Here is a 13,929-nt window from a genome sequence, read left to right as displayed (position 1 = left end):
GCTTATTCTAATTCTGCTTCGTCTTAACACCTAATCATCCTTAATTGCACACGATTGATAGAATGACAGGGAAGAAAAAAAGGTGACAGGCGAGGGGAAAAAACGAGGCCTTCAGATTCAAGCTGACACGAAGGCAGCGCACAGCCCTGCAAAATATGTCACCACCTTGGGCTGATGGAAAGATTGCCAACAGAGAGAAAGAGGGCACACTAACACAGCAAACCATTTCACCAGGACAAAGAACTCCCTTTCAAATACCTCTGTCCCTCCTAGTTCAGCTGGGGAAAAATTGAAAGCTTGGAACAATTCTGGCTTAGCCACCTAGCAGGACATAATCACAACCTCCAGTCCACATTTAAAATAAGAATCAGCAGTATCTTATTTAAATAAAATAATAATTAAGTAAAATATAAAATAATCAAAATAAAGTAATAATCAGCAGTATCTTACTTAAGATTCGAGTTTCCAACCCCACCTGCCTCCATTTTTTAAGGTAGGACAACCTGGCTAAACATTTAAGCACCTTTAAATAAATGCCAGTCAACAGATTGGTAAAGTGTTTTTCGTTCTTCTAGCAGAAACAGCCATGCGTGGTTTGCCAAAATCATCCCATGATATAGCAAACAGTTAACCTTATAGTTAAAAAAAAAAAAAAATAGGTGTTTCAGTTGTACAAGAAATAGTCCAAAAATTCTGTAACTATAAAACTATGTAACAGTTGGTCTCAGTATATTGACCATGAACAGGCAACAGAATTTCCACAGAACCTGGACCCCAGAAAGTGCTACGGCAATGAGATTTGGAAAATAAGATAAAGGTCTCCCACATTCCCACAAGGAAGAGGAAAAGAGCAGTAGGAAAGGTCACATTTCACTAACTCGGTAACACACACACCCCTCTCACTCACACACGAGGAAATGTGAATGTCCCAGACAGGTGATCTGAACTGACAAAGCTCTAATTAAATAGGGATAAAAAGTGAATCAGTGTGGGCGCCTGGGTGGCTCAGTTGGTTAAGCGACTGCCTTCAGCTCAGGTCATGATCCTGGAGTCCCGGGATCGAGTCCCGCATCGGGCTCCTTACTCAGCGGGGAGTCTGCTTCTCCCTCTGACCCTCCCCCTTCTCATGCTCTCTCTCGCTCTCATTCTCTCTCAAATAAATAAATAAAATCTTTAAAAAAAAAAAAAAAAAGTGACTCAATCCCAGAGAACATTAGAAAAGAACGGGGGAAAAAAAAGAAGAAAGAAAAAAAGGAAAAGTATGTCTTAATCAAGGGTGGATTGTGAGTGCCACGGGCAGACACTATCATCCTTATGATTTCACATCAAAGAACACTGGAGAAACCAGATGTCAAAGTTCCTGAGGTTACCCAGGTTACTTTTTCTTAGCCTCTAGAATACGAGAGAATCAAATGCCCACCGCAGACAAAATGAGTCCTAACTGCCGTGTGTGCGTGTGTGCGTAGGGGGGGTGTGACGGGGGAGGGGAACTGCAGAAGGTATCAGTGTTTTTAAACAGCACCACAGAAATTTCTGAAACGTCAGAATTTGAGTCCTGCAAAGCGCCCGGCATCACGGGCCCCTCTGTGGAAATCGCACCATCATCTTGCTGTACCTCCATCTCCAAGGTCCACACTAAGCTGAAGCAATGCTGTTGAGCCGGTCCTCCGGTTCTCACTGGGACAATAGCCCCACGGGGAGAGGCGGACAGCCGGATACCACTTGAGTTCCTCTGAATGCCAGGCAGACAGAAGGGACGGGACTACAGTGTCCCTAGACGGGACGAGTCCCAGCAGCTATATGGGGAAATTAGTCTTGCTGTATCAAGAGCCTTTCTCATACTTAAATCCCACATCAAATCATACTTCGAATATAATGCTGGCATTAACATTTCAGTAGAGCCCTTCTGCTCGATCACAACCCCGACCTCATAAACATAAACATCCCCGAATTCAGACCGTCAAGAAGGCCCTGCTTATGTCGTCATTCGTGAGTAATCATTCACTCCTGCATATGTCTGCCATTTGGGCAAACATATGGTGCTGTAATTTTCCTTCCAAACTCCAGTTTCTAAAGAATGCTAAACACACAGGATAAAACATTGCTCTCAGATGAACTATGGAAAAATTCCAAGGATTTGTATGTAATCTTGATCAACATAAGTGACAATTCTGACAACTTTTAGGAATGTTGTCAACAAACTACACACACATGCGTGTGCATACACAAACACACGTATTCTTCGTAGTTTTAAAAACTAAAAGAATGAAGGAAACAATAAAGATCATAGTAAGAATCAAGGAAATAGGAAACAAAACCAATCAAATCAAGAGAGAAAATCAACAAAACTAAAAGCAAGTTTTTAGAGAAGATCAACAGAAGTGATAAACCTCTAGTCAGATTGGAGGGCAGGGAGAGGCAGGGAGAGAAGGCCTAAATGATCAATAACAGGAATGATATCCTACAGATATTTAAAGCATAACAAGGGGATACTATGAACAACTTTATATCAGTAAATGTGACAACTGAGACGAAACAGGTAGATTTCTTAAAAGACACACACTACCACAGCTCACTCAAGGAGAAATATATAAACGCATCCATATCTATGAAAGAAATAAGAATTTGTAGGTTAAAACCTTCCTGAAGAAGAAACTCCAGGCCCTGATGACATCATGGGTCAATTCAAATGAACATTTAAAGAGTTGGTTATTCTAAATTTTTCTAAAAAACCAAAGAGCAAGGACTAATTCTATGAGTCCATGATCACTCCAACACAGAAAGCAACAAAAACGTTTTTAAAAAGAGAAAAGTATAGTCCGTAACTGTCATTAACATAGATGCAAAGACTCTTCACAAACTTTTAACAACTAGAATCCAACAATATACAAAAATGGATAATACATCATGACCAAGGAGGGTCAATCCCAGGAATGAAAGGTTGAATTAATACCTGAAAGTCAATATAATTCACCTTGTTAACAAACTAAAATGAAAAAAAAAAAAGAAAACCCACACAGTAATAGAGAAAAAACATTTGACAAAACACAACACTAATCCCTGAGAAAGCCTCCCAGCCAACTTGGAACAGAAGAGAAATTCGTCAACCAGATAAAGGGCATCAGTGAAAAACCTACAGCTAACATCACACTTGTGGAAAAAGAACGGTACTTTCCTTCCAAGACCGGGGAGGGAACAAGGATGTCTATTCAGCACTGATCTGGAAGTGTTAGTGGGGACAGTTGTCAGGTGCTGAGATCTGATTTTACCCCACCTAGAAGTGAGTAAGTTAGCCTGTTGCTGTTTCATGAATGCTGGCAGGACACAGGAGAGTCCTGGGTCAGACAGAAAGGACTTGATTATTCATGGTACAGCAAAGGGCATCATGTGATTCCCCCTTACCCCAAAGCCCAAAGCCCCACAGGGTGACACAGAGAGCTCAGAGATGTCTGCACACACAGGGGGTTGCTTACAGGAAAGGAACCGTTGAACGTGGGTAATCTATTTTGAGAGTAAATGATAAGCAAGCCCACTCTCTGTTCATAAGGGAACATGCCACCATCTCACACGGATGCTTACGGCAAATAAAACCCTGGGAAGCAGCCTGTGGAAAGAGCAGTCACAGCAATGAACTCTCAGCATACCCAGCAAGCATGCAGGAATGTGGGAGACCCAACAGTAATAAGGCAAGAAAAAGAAATAAAAGATATTAATGCTGGGAAAGGAAGAAGTGAAATTGTCTTTATTCACAAACAACACAATCGTCTATGTAGAAAATGATGAAATCCGTTTTTAAAAGCTACTAGAACTAATAGGTGAGTTGTCAGGATGCAAGTTTAATATGCAAAAGTCCATTGTGTCTATATGCCAGCAAGAAATAATTAAGAACTGGAATTTAAAACAATACCACTTATAACAGCATCAAAAAATACAGAATACTTGGGAATAAATCCAACAAAAGATGTGTAAGATCTGTATGCTGAAAGCTACAACAAAACACTGCTGAGAGAAATTGAAGAAGACCTAAATACGTGTAGAAATACACAGTTTTCTTGGGTCAGGGACTCCAAACTGTTAAGATGTCAATTCTCCCCAAATCGATTTATAGATTCAATATAATACCAATCAAAATATCAGCAGCCTTTTCTGTAGAAACTGAGCTGAGTCTAAAATTCATATGGAATTGTAAAGGACCCAGGATTACTGAACAACTTTGATAAAGAAGAACAAATTTGGAAGCCTAATACTATCTGATTTCGAGTCTTATATAAAGCTATAGTAATCAAGACAGTATGGTAGTGGCATAAAGACAAACACACCACATTTCTGGACTTCAGTCCAGAAATGGACCAACACTTATGTGAACAACTGATCTCCAACAAAAGCGAAAGCCAGTTCAGTCTTTCAAACAGGTGGATATGCTATACATAGGCAAAAAAAGACAAAAAAAGAAAACTACACCCCCCAAAAAACACAAACAACCACACCCAAAAAAAACAACAAAAAAACCCCAACTGATCCATATATTGCTTTATATACAGAAACTACTTCAAAGTGGATCATAGAGCTAAATGTATAACGTAAAGTTGTAACACTTCCAAAAGCTATAGAATATTCTGCAACCTCAGGTTGAGCAAAGATTTATTCAATATTACACCAGCATGATCCACAAAAAAAAAAAAAACCTGACAAATTGAACATCATTAACATTTAAAACTTGTGCCCTTTCAAAAGCACTGCAAAGAAAATGAAATGACAGGCCACAGACTGAGAAAAACATATGTGTAAATCGTGTATCAAAGGGATTTGTATTCAGAATATACAAAGAAACTCTTAAAACAATAACAAAACAACTCAATTAAAAAAATGGCAAAACATTTTAACCAACACTTGAACAAGGGAGAGAGATAATGGCAGACAAGCAGATAAAAAAGATACTCAATATCTTTAGTCATTGGAAAAATGCAAATTAAAACTACAATGAGAAAGCATCACATACTTTCCAGAATGGCTAAAATTAAACACACTGACCACGTCAGTGGAGGAAGGATGTGGAGGAACGGGACCCTCACGCACTGCTTGTTCATGGCAACGTCAGATGGTACAACCACTTTGGAAAACAGTTTAGCAACTTCTTAAAAAGTGTTCCTACCATACAATTCAGCCATTCCATTCCGAGATATCTACCCATGGGAAATGAAAGCCTCTATCTAAGCAAAGATTTGTACACATAAATGTTCACAATAGCTTTGCTTGTCTTGTCAACAACATGAACAACTAACTTTCCCTCACCAGGTGAATGGATAAAGCAGCTGTGATACAGCCACACACTGGAACACAACAAAACACAGGAGGACACAACAGGACACAGCAGGACACAATGCAACACAACGTAACACAACAGAACACAGGGGACACAACAGAACACAAAGGAACACAACAGGACACGACAGAAACACAACAAAACACAGTGGACCACAAGGGGACACAACGGGAGACAACAGAACACAATGCAACACTACTCAACAATGAAAAGGAAACACTGATACACGCAACAAAATAAATCGATCCCAAAACAATTATACTGATGGAAAGAAGGCAGGCAAGAAAGAGTACACACACCATATGATTCCATTCACACACAGTTTTAGAAAATGCAAACTAATCTCTAACTGCAGGGAGAAGATGACCGCAGATGCCTGCAGAGGAGGAGAAGCAAGAGGGAGTGTCTACTGGGGGATATGAGGAGACCATGGGATGAGGAATAAATCTGGTATCTCGACTGTGGTAATGGTTTCATGGGTACACATATGTCAAAACTTAATCACACTGTACACTTCAGTTTGCTGCATAGTACTTATTATAGCTCAATAAAGCTGTTTTTAAAAATCTACATCTTAGGGACACCTGGGTGGCTCAGTCAGTTAGGCATCCAACTCTTGATTTCGGCTCAGGTCATGATCTCAGGGTTGTGAGATCGAGCCCCGCATGGAGAGCCACCTCAAGCCCCACATCAGGTTCTGCACTCAGTGGGGAATCTGCTTGAGATTCTCTCTCCCTCTCCCTCTCCCTCTATGTCTTCCCACCACGCTCTCTCTCTCTCTCTAAAATAATAAATCTTAAAAAATTTTAAAAATAAAAAATAAAAATCTCTATTTTATTAACACCAAAATATTCATGTATCACTATATTCCCAAAAAGAACTTAGATGGTACTGTATAGTAGCTATGAGATTTTAACCCTAAACCTTGTTGTACAAAATCTCACGTTTACATCACCAGCTCACATAAGAGCTCATTAGTTCTTCTCAGACTGAGTTCCAGAGAATGTGTTTTCCTTATGAGAACACATTCCCAGCCCCTACCCACCTAGCCCCCTGTTCAGTCTGTCATTCAGAAACTTCCATTTTCCCTAATCTTGTTTTTCTACATTATCTCAAGAGAATATCAATAGTGAAACCAAAATAGGAGTTTCCCAGTTTCAGAAACTCAGGAAAAGGTGAGGACCCCGCAGTTAATGACACACAGGAGGCTGTTGCTGGCACGCACCTGAGCTGACTTGTTGCAGATGACACCGTGAATCTCCAAGTAGCTGAAGGTTAACTCGAGCTGCAATTGAAATAAAGACCTGAAATGAATGAGGGTGACAAAACCTATAATTTAAGGTGAAAATGCTACAATTAGAAACAGTCTGAGAGCAAAACAAGGTACTGGGCATCTTCGGAAGGCAGGCTAGCTTAACTAGTCTCCACTGGTGCACTTAAGATATGACCTTGATTTATCGTCTTTCAGAAAAGTATTCTTCACTTTACTAAAGGGTTGAAAGGAAGCTACAAGTCTGACTTTTTAAATTTCATCCAGGGACAAACTCAATGGAAAGTTTGAATGAATAAATACTCCATTTATTCACTGAGAAATGAATATATAAGGTGAGCCATATAAATATACTTTTTTCTCCTATTTCAAAATTTTGCTCCAGAAAGTCCCATCAAGATGACAATGTTGGTTTTCCCTTCTCTCTAAACCCTTACCTCTTTGGGTTACACTCTGGCCACTTACTGGAATCATCATCATTCCTTCCCCATCTTTCATAAAAATGCATATTTTGAATGGATTTAGAAAAACACAACACGTAGGAATTTTAAACTGGTTAAATGAAACACACATAGTTAAGTAAAAATCTTCTCTCTGTGTGCAGATAATTGATTTATTTCCTTCCCATTTTAATAAGTGATCTTTTCTCTCTTCTCCCATAATCAGCATTTTTTTCTTCTTCAAAATATCTCCAGTCCCACACTCTTCCTATTTTTCCTGGACAATAGCCACTAATCTTTCCCCCAATTTTGCAGTCTTTCATCCGACTACAGCAAACAATCCCAGAGCACTCTGTGTCAGAGGAGACCGAGTTAGATTAGTTTATTTGACCTCTTCACCTTCAAACTAGAAAGGTAAGGGGAAAAGCACCCACCCAGAACCAAATGCACAAGACCCTGAGTTGTGCCCCTGGGGGCTATGTTGTACCCTACACATTTGGTAGGATGAACCTTAGAACAGAGAACCCCTGAATGTCCAGTTAAATATCTTGATGTATAGCACTGAGGGCCAGAGGTAGAAAAGTTACTCTTTCATTATTCACTTAGTCAACCCACAGATGTATATGGAAGGCCTACTATGTACCAGAATTGGAACTGAAAAGAAGAAGGACACATCTCTCTTGTCCTCCAAGAGTCAAACACAGCACTGGAGGCCCATTTTAAACATTCTATTTGAGTAGAAGTCCTCTCACCTAGTATTACTATCAAGACCAATGCTTAGCTGGGTTTTGAAAAGTCACCTCAAGCAGGAAATTATTTTTTAAAAGTATACATATCTACCTTTAGTCGGTTCAAATTAAAACTTCTAAACATCATTTCATTTGCTAGCCTTTGACAGAGTGACCACATTTCTTCTTTGAGAAGAACCTACTGGCTGGCCCTGCAATGGCATTTCCTCTGGGAGCCACAACCATAAATCCAAGGCACCCAACGTCTAATTCAAGTCTCTCTAAAATGGAGGGAGGGGCGCCTGGGTGGCTTAGTCAGTTGAGCATCTGACTCTTGATTTCAGCTCGGGTCACGATCTCAGGGTCATGGGAATGAGCCCCGCGTTGGGCTCCATTCTCAGAGGGGAGTCTGCTTGTGACTCTCTCTCTCTCCCTCTCCCTCTACCCTTCCATGCGCACCCCACTCTCTCTCAAATACATAATCTTTAAAAATAAATAATAAATAAAATGGAGAATTTGAAGACACTCGCAAAGCAACTTGAGGGCATAGTTTTGCTGAATTATTAGGCTCCCCACCACCCAGCCTTTAACAACTGTCTGGTCCTTAACAAGACAGTAATTTCTTTTTACATAATGCACCTTATCAATAATCAGTATTTCATAGACACTCCCTCCTTTCGCAGCCTATTTCACTGCTATGTGAATACCTTGAATTAAATAAATGTACTGTTATCATTACAACTGCTATGAATAGGTTTGGAAACAAACCGCAGACCCTCAGTGGGCACTCATTCAACTGGTAGGAGCAGGTGTGGACAGGTCGGGGTGCTCACCACCCAGGAGCCATGAAAACGCAGGTGGCACAAGTCCACACCCTCAGGCATGGCATGGGCAGCTGTGATCAATTTGGCCGAGTGAGGTTATAGCTGGAGGTCAATTAAGATGCTTCCACAGCACCGAGGCGCTGTCACTGGGAGAAGCAAAGTGTCAGGGAGCAGGAAAGCATGGAGACATTCAGCAAGGCTCTGAGAAACGACTTTTCAAGTTTGGCAAGCAAAGAAGGGGCAAAAAAGGGAAGTCCAGGCAGAAGAGAAAGAATCTGCAAAGGCACAGAGGCATCACAAGAACTAGGGCTAGGCAGAAGCTAGACACAGAGCCTGTAGTATGGGCGATCCCTAAGCAAGTACAGTCCCTGCATCTGTGATTCTTTGGGCGTCCCAGCTTTCCCAAGAGTGAGGAGGGGCGTCCCCGAGCCAGACTGAAAGACGCAGTGGCTCTGGGCAAGACGAGGCAGGAACACCTGAGGATGCTTTTAAGGCAGCACCACAGATAATCGTGATTGGTCAGATGCAAGGAAGGAATTAACCCAGACTATCGCTAGCCCCCCACCGCTCTCCCACTCACCCCACCTCTACCTGCGCCCCAGCAAGTCTGCTGCCCACAGGCAATAAGCAAATGGATACGTGACTGTCCTGCAGAAATGTCCCCCCACACCACAGGCAGAAGCCTGAGCCTCCACCACCCACCTTACGACCTGTTTCCCTCCCCCCACAGCCCCCCCACACCCCTGCTCCCCAAAGCACTGTGCTCTTTCCACCACGGAACCGTGTACCAGTGGAAGATCCTCGCATCTGCCTGGCTGATGGGGGGACGATCCTTCAACCCAGCTTCTCTGTGGGTCCGTCCCTGATCTGATAATTAGCCATTCCTGCCCACAAAACAGAGCTGGGGCCTTCTGGGGTGATAGCAAAGTTCTATTTCTTCATGTGGGTGTGACTGCAGAGGTATTGGCTTTGTGATTCATCACAGAGATGTACCTTCCTATTTTGTACATTTGACTGCATATGTGATACATTTAACAACAGAAAGACAAAAGAGAAAATGTTCAATCAGCGCCCCAAGAGAAGACATCTATGCCATAATCAGTACCTATTGTACGGTACTGTTTTGAATATAATTATTTCCCCCAGAAAATTAATGTCATCGACATGGGTTTTGCATCTCAGCCAAGGTGTACTGTGGCACATGAAAACCAGGGGGAAACATGAACACAGATCACTTTAGAAGAAAAACTGTTTTTCTCTATTTGTGATGCTGACAATAACAGAAATCAGAACCAATGTCCAAACCACCCTAGCCAGGCCAACGTGGAACACGATACACATCACAGGACGAAGCCAGACCTTCACCCAGGGCAGAGCAAGGGAGGGGGCAGTATGGGATCAGCCAGCAGAAGAGAGGTGGGTGACTGCCCAAGAGGTAAGGCACCCTTCCACGTGAGAACATTTTTAAATAGGGGAAACATACTATTCAGGGGCCTTCTACTCAATAGGCTACTTGACTGTTTCTCAAGCTCATAAAATTTCCTTCTGCAATTAATTTTTCACCAGTGGGATAATGGTTCATTCACTTCCTTATAGCCTGCCTTGGGGTGTTTTAATATAAAGGCAACATAGCCCAACAGCGTTCACATAATAATTGATTTCATTTATGATACATTAGAAACAGACTCACTTTACATTACCAAAAGGGGCAGGGGGAAATGTCATAAAATTTAGCATTTGTATAATCAGAAAGAAAAAAGGCAGGAGACACCCTGAGCCCTGGACTAGCAAACAGTGCGTTGGTATCTTGGCAAAATTAAACAGATCCTTTCAAGAACAAAGTGACGTTGTGGTCTTTTTCATGGGCAACCCCAGAGTACACACAGAATGCCTGAGACACTCTCCCACCAAGAACGTACCCTTCACAGCGATGAAGGTTATTGCCCACATGTCAAAGCCTTAGAAAAATCTGCCAATCCTGGACCAAGGGAAATAGGAGCTAGACTTGATGCCCGGGTGAGAGAGAAAAATGACTGGAATCCACGAGCCTCAGGGAGCACAAAATGCTTCCCCACTTATCACAGGATGCTTTTACACAAGAAGAGGAGAAATGATGGAGTAAAAACTGTTCGTCATCACAACGCTGAGGTGCTTTCTGGGGAGAAGGAAGGAAAATATGTGTGCTAAGAGCACTCTAGCCACAGCCTAAATCGTGAAGCCCCCATCACTGAAGAGTGAGCGTGTGTGTGTGTGTGTGTGTGTGTGTGTGCGCGCGCGCGCACGTGGTGGAAATGCAGTGACACTTACCTTGGTAGGGATCCGTGCTGTTACAAGGAAGGCTCGGCATGATGTGAGCACCTGCAGGAGAGAAAAGCAGCATCAGTGTAAGTACCACCAGTAGGACTCGGAGGCTCTGGTGTTACCCACAGGACTGAGGGACACTAAGGCACTGAGAGGCCACAGGGCTTGGCTCCTGGCATGTGAGAAGACTAAGTGAACCGGGACAGCTTGTTGGCCATGAAGAACTAGTTTTACTCAAGAGTCGCTGTACGAAGGTCTCCCCTGAACAAATCACTTGTGAAATCTCAAGACGAGCAATTGGTCAACAGCCCAAAAGACCAGGAGATTACTTCAGCTGAGTCAACAAGACAGTTCTCTGTGATATTAAAATACAGAGGTCTTACAGAAAGACAGTCATGAGCCTCTGTATATCAACAGCAAACTGAAGGAAGAAGCCAAGTGTTCATGCACACTTTCCAATTACAACCACCAGCTACACTGGCCCTCCGGCTTCCCTTTCTCTGTACACCAGCAGGGAACATTTACACAAGGCCCAGACAGCGTAACGGATGAGGCTTCTAAGCTGTCCCCGACTATGTCTCTCAGCGGGCTTCTCCCAGTCCTCAAGACAACATTTGTGGACGTTCCAATTCCAAAACAGCTAAGAACATCTGCGGAGCCCAGAGGACTCCACGTGCCCAGCAGAGGCTAGAAATGGTTTGAAGCCAGGCTTGGAGCAGGAATCCCACGTCCACAACTGCAAAGATCTAAAGGCACTTGGAGGCCCAGGCAGGCCCCAGGGCCTTTGCAGCGAAGAGATGGAGCACCTGACACTTAGGTTTTGATGGGAGAACTGGCTTTTTTCATTTCCCAAAGAACCTCCTCGTCACTAAATTTATTATTTATGATGCAGCGCACACATTTCTCTCTTCCAGGGGCACTAATACAAGCAACCCCCAGTCTTGTCGCGAATCTTACGCCCACGGAACCTCCACATAGAGGTAAAATCATAACCAGGTCATAAGACTCACAAGCCAAAAGAGGACTCTATCAGCTGTGACCTAAAACCCCCTTGTTTACCGTCTCAGTGTCTAACCTGAGAGCAGGTCCAGAGAAACTCATCACGTTTGCCGGCTTGTGCCGGCTCTGGGACTGGACCCTGTGACCCCTGGCCCCCAGCGTATTAGATCTCTACACCTTCTCCTCAAGTGCGCATTACGTTCAATGCCAAAAGCCCCAGACAGGAACATGCAGCCTTTCCAGTATCTGGAAAAATATATTACGCTCTGTGAACATTCCTGCAAATGGAAACTGGTCCCACGACATCCAGATCATGTTACAAGCACAGTAGCGACGACGGCCAATACCGCTGGGTACACATCCCTAATCCTCTAAGAGCTGGACACAGTTATTATCCCCATTTTAACAAGAAGAAATGAAGGCACAGCGAGATGATGTAACTTCCCAGGGGACCCAGCAAGCAGGTGGCGGAGCTGGGATTTGAACCCAGTGTGGTCTGGGTCAGAGACTGGGCTTCTAATTCCTTATACGGACTCTCAAATTTTCCAGAACCCACTTCCTTAAGAGTCTACACACACACAAACACAGCTGAGTCACAGGACTTTAAAGCCAAAAGGAAGAAAACAGGTAAAAGCATCGGGAGGATGAGGGATGTTTGAGGATCATAAGGAAAAGAACCCGCCCCTACTGGTCGGCTGTCTGTCTGTCTGTCCTCTGCCTACCTGATTCTATCTGCGTGTCTCTCCGTCTGTGTGTGTCTCTCCCCCTTTTCCACGCCCTGCCGCACCGGCTACTGCCCGCCCCTCCACGCTCCCCAGCCTCTCATTCTCCCGCCCTCCTCTGCTACACTCCCCTGCACTCTGCCCTCATTTCCCAGAGCCTCCCCTATCCTAAGCACTTGAGAGCTTGTGTCTTATTTATGCCCATTGCCAAACAGTAGACACCAATCACAGAGGAAATGCCGCATTCCGGAAGAATATTTCATTTGTAACACAGTCACAGAGACCCTTGAACAAAACGCGAAATAAAAACGACAAGGCATCTTTTGACACGGTTAAGCAATGCGCACCTCAGTAATTAAGTGATTACAAGGTCCCCTGTGTGAATCTAATTAATAAGCCTTAGAAACTAATCTCAAACAAGCACCCAAGCAACGGCCACGTAGCAGCAATCACCAGCACAAGGTGCGGGTCGGCCTCTCGCCCCTCTGCCCGGGCTGTGCTCCCCCCAGGGAACGAAGTCTCCCACAGGCAGCAAGGCCATCCGATGACCTGCCTGCCTTCTCTTGATCAGCCCTCTCCAGATCGGTCACTGCAGGGGGCTTCTAGGTGCCACAGAATACGGTATTAACTGGGTCAGTACACTTTTTAAAAGGGAGGATTAAAAAAAAAACCAGAATGTTCCTATGGATTCACTTTTTGAATAAAGAGCAATCAATCTCTTGACCATATGTAGACATACAATATGTTCTCATGATCACTTCTGCTTTCCCTCAAGCAACGACAGAGTCTGCAGTCTGTGGTCCTGTGTGCCAACTCCCTTTCTTTAAAAATATTTTTTAAGCACACAGTTTCCTCCAGAAGTTGTACACAGTGTCCTCTGGAATTTGGACACAGGCCAAAAGAATTCGCTTGAAAAGAGCCACATCCATGTGGGAGCCCAGGCTTTGAAGGAAGAAGCTTTCTGCTGGCTGGTCCCCATTTCTGGTCATCATCTAAGGTCCCCAGAGGCACGAGGACTGGTCTGAGAAAGTTTGGAAGGGGGTCAGGTGGGATGGATGAAATCCTCGAAAGCTGACCCAGCCTTTCCCAAGGCTATGCCTACCTGTGAGCACAACAGTGTAGCAATACTTTGCAGCAAAAGTGAAACAGTACAAATGCTACCAATCCAAGAATCATGCCTCTTGCCCCATCAATGCAAACTGGGCCAATAAATGGGGCCATGTTCAGCTGGAAATCCCAAAGAACTTGGTCTCCTAGCTTTCCTGTTCAGCTCCAAGACCACCCCAGGATCTGTGGTCTCGGAGACCTTACGGTGCATACAT

General features: G+C 43.6%; 1 protein-coding gene across 5 annotated transcripts in view; it reads right to left on the bottom strand.

The window, feature by feature from the left end:
- Positions 1–13,929, bottom strand: part of CARMIL1 (capping protein regulator and myosin 1 linker 1) — a 312,830-nt gene that overhangs the window by 182,801 nt on the left and 116,100 nt on the right. For all 5 annotated transcript variants that reach the window (XM_028107424.2, XM_028107425.2, XM_028107427.2 and 2 more), the window contains exons 3-4: positions 10,893–10,943; positions 6,549–6,608 (exon numbers count right to left, since the gene is read on the bottom strand). In XM_028107424.2, coding sequence (XP_027963225.1) covers positions 6,549–6,608; positions 10,893–10,943 — 111 coding nt within the window. The remainder of the gene's footprint in view (positions 1–6,548; positions 6,609–10,892; positions 10,944–13,929) is intronic.

The sequence above is a fragment of the Eumetopias jubatus genome, unplaced genomic scaffold (assembly GCF_037043125.1).
Source record: "Eumetopias jubatus isolate StellerSeaLion01/CBP00866 unplaced genomic scaffold, mEumJub1_p1.0 scaffold_6, whole genome shotgun sequence".
NCBI lineage: Eukaryota > Metazoa > Chordata > Mammalia > Carnivora > Otariidae > Eumetopias > Eumetopias jubatus.
The sequence above is the reverse complement of the archived record's forward strand: the minus strand, read 5'-3'. Positions and strand labels throughout refer to the sequence as shown.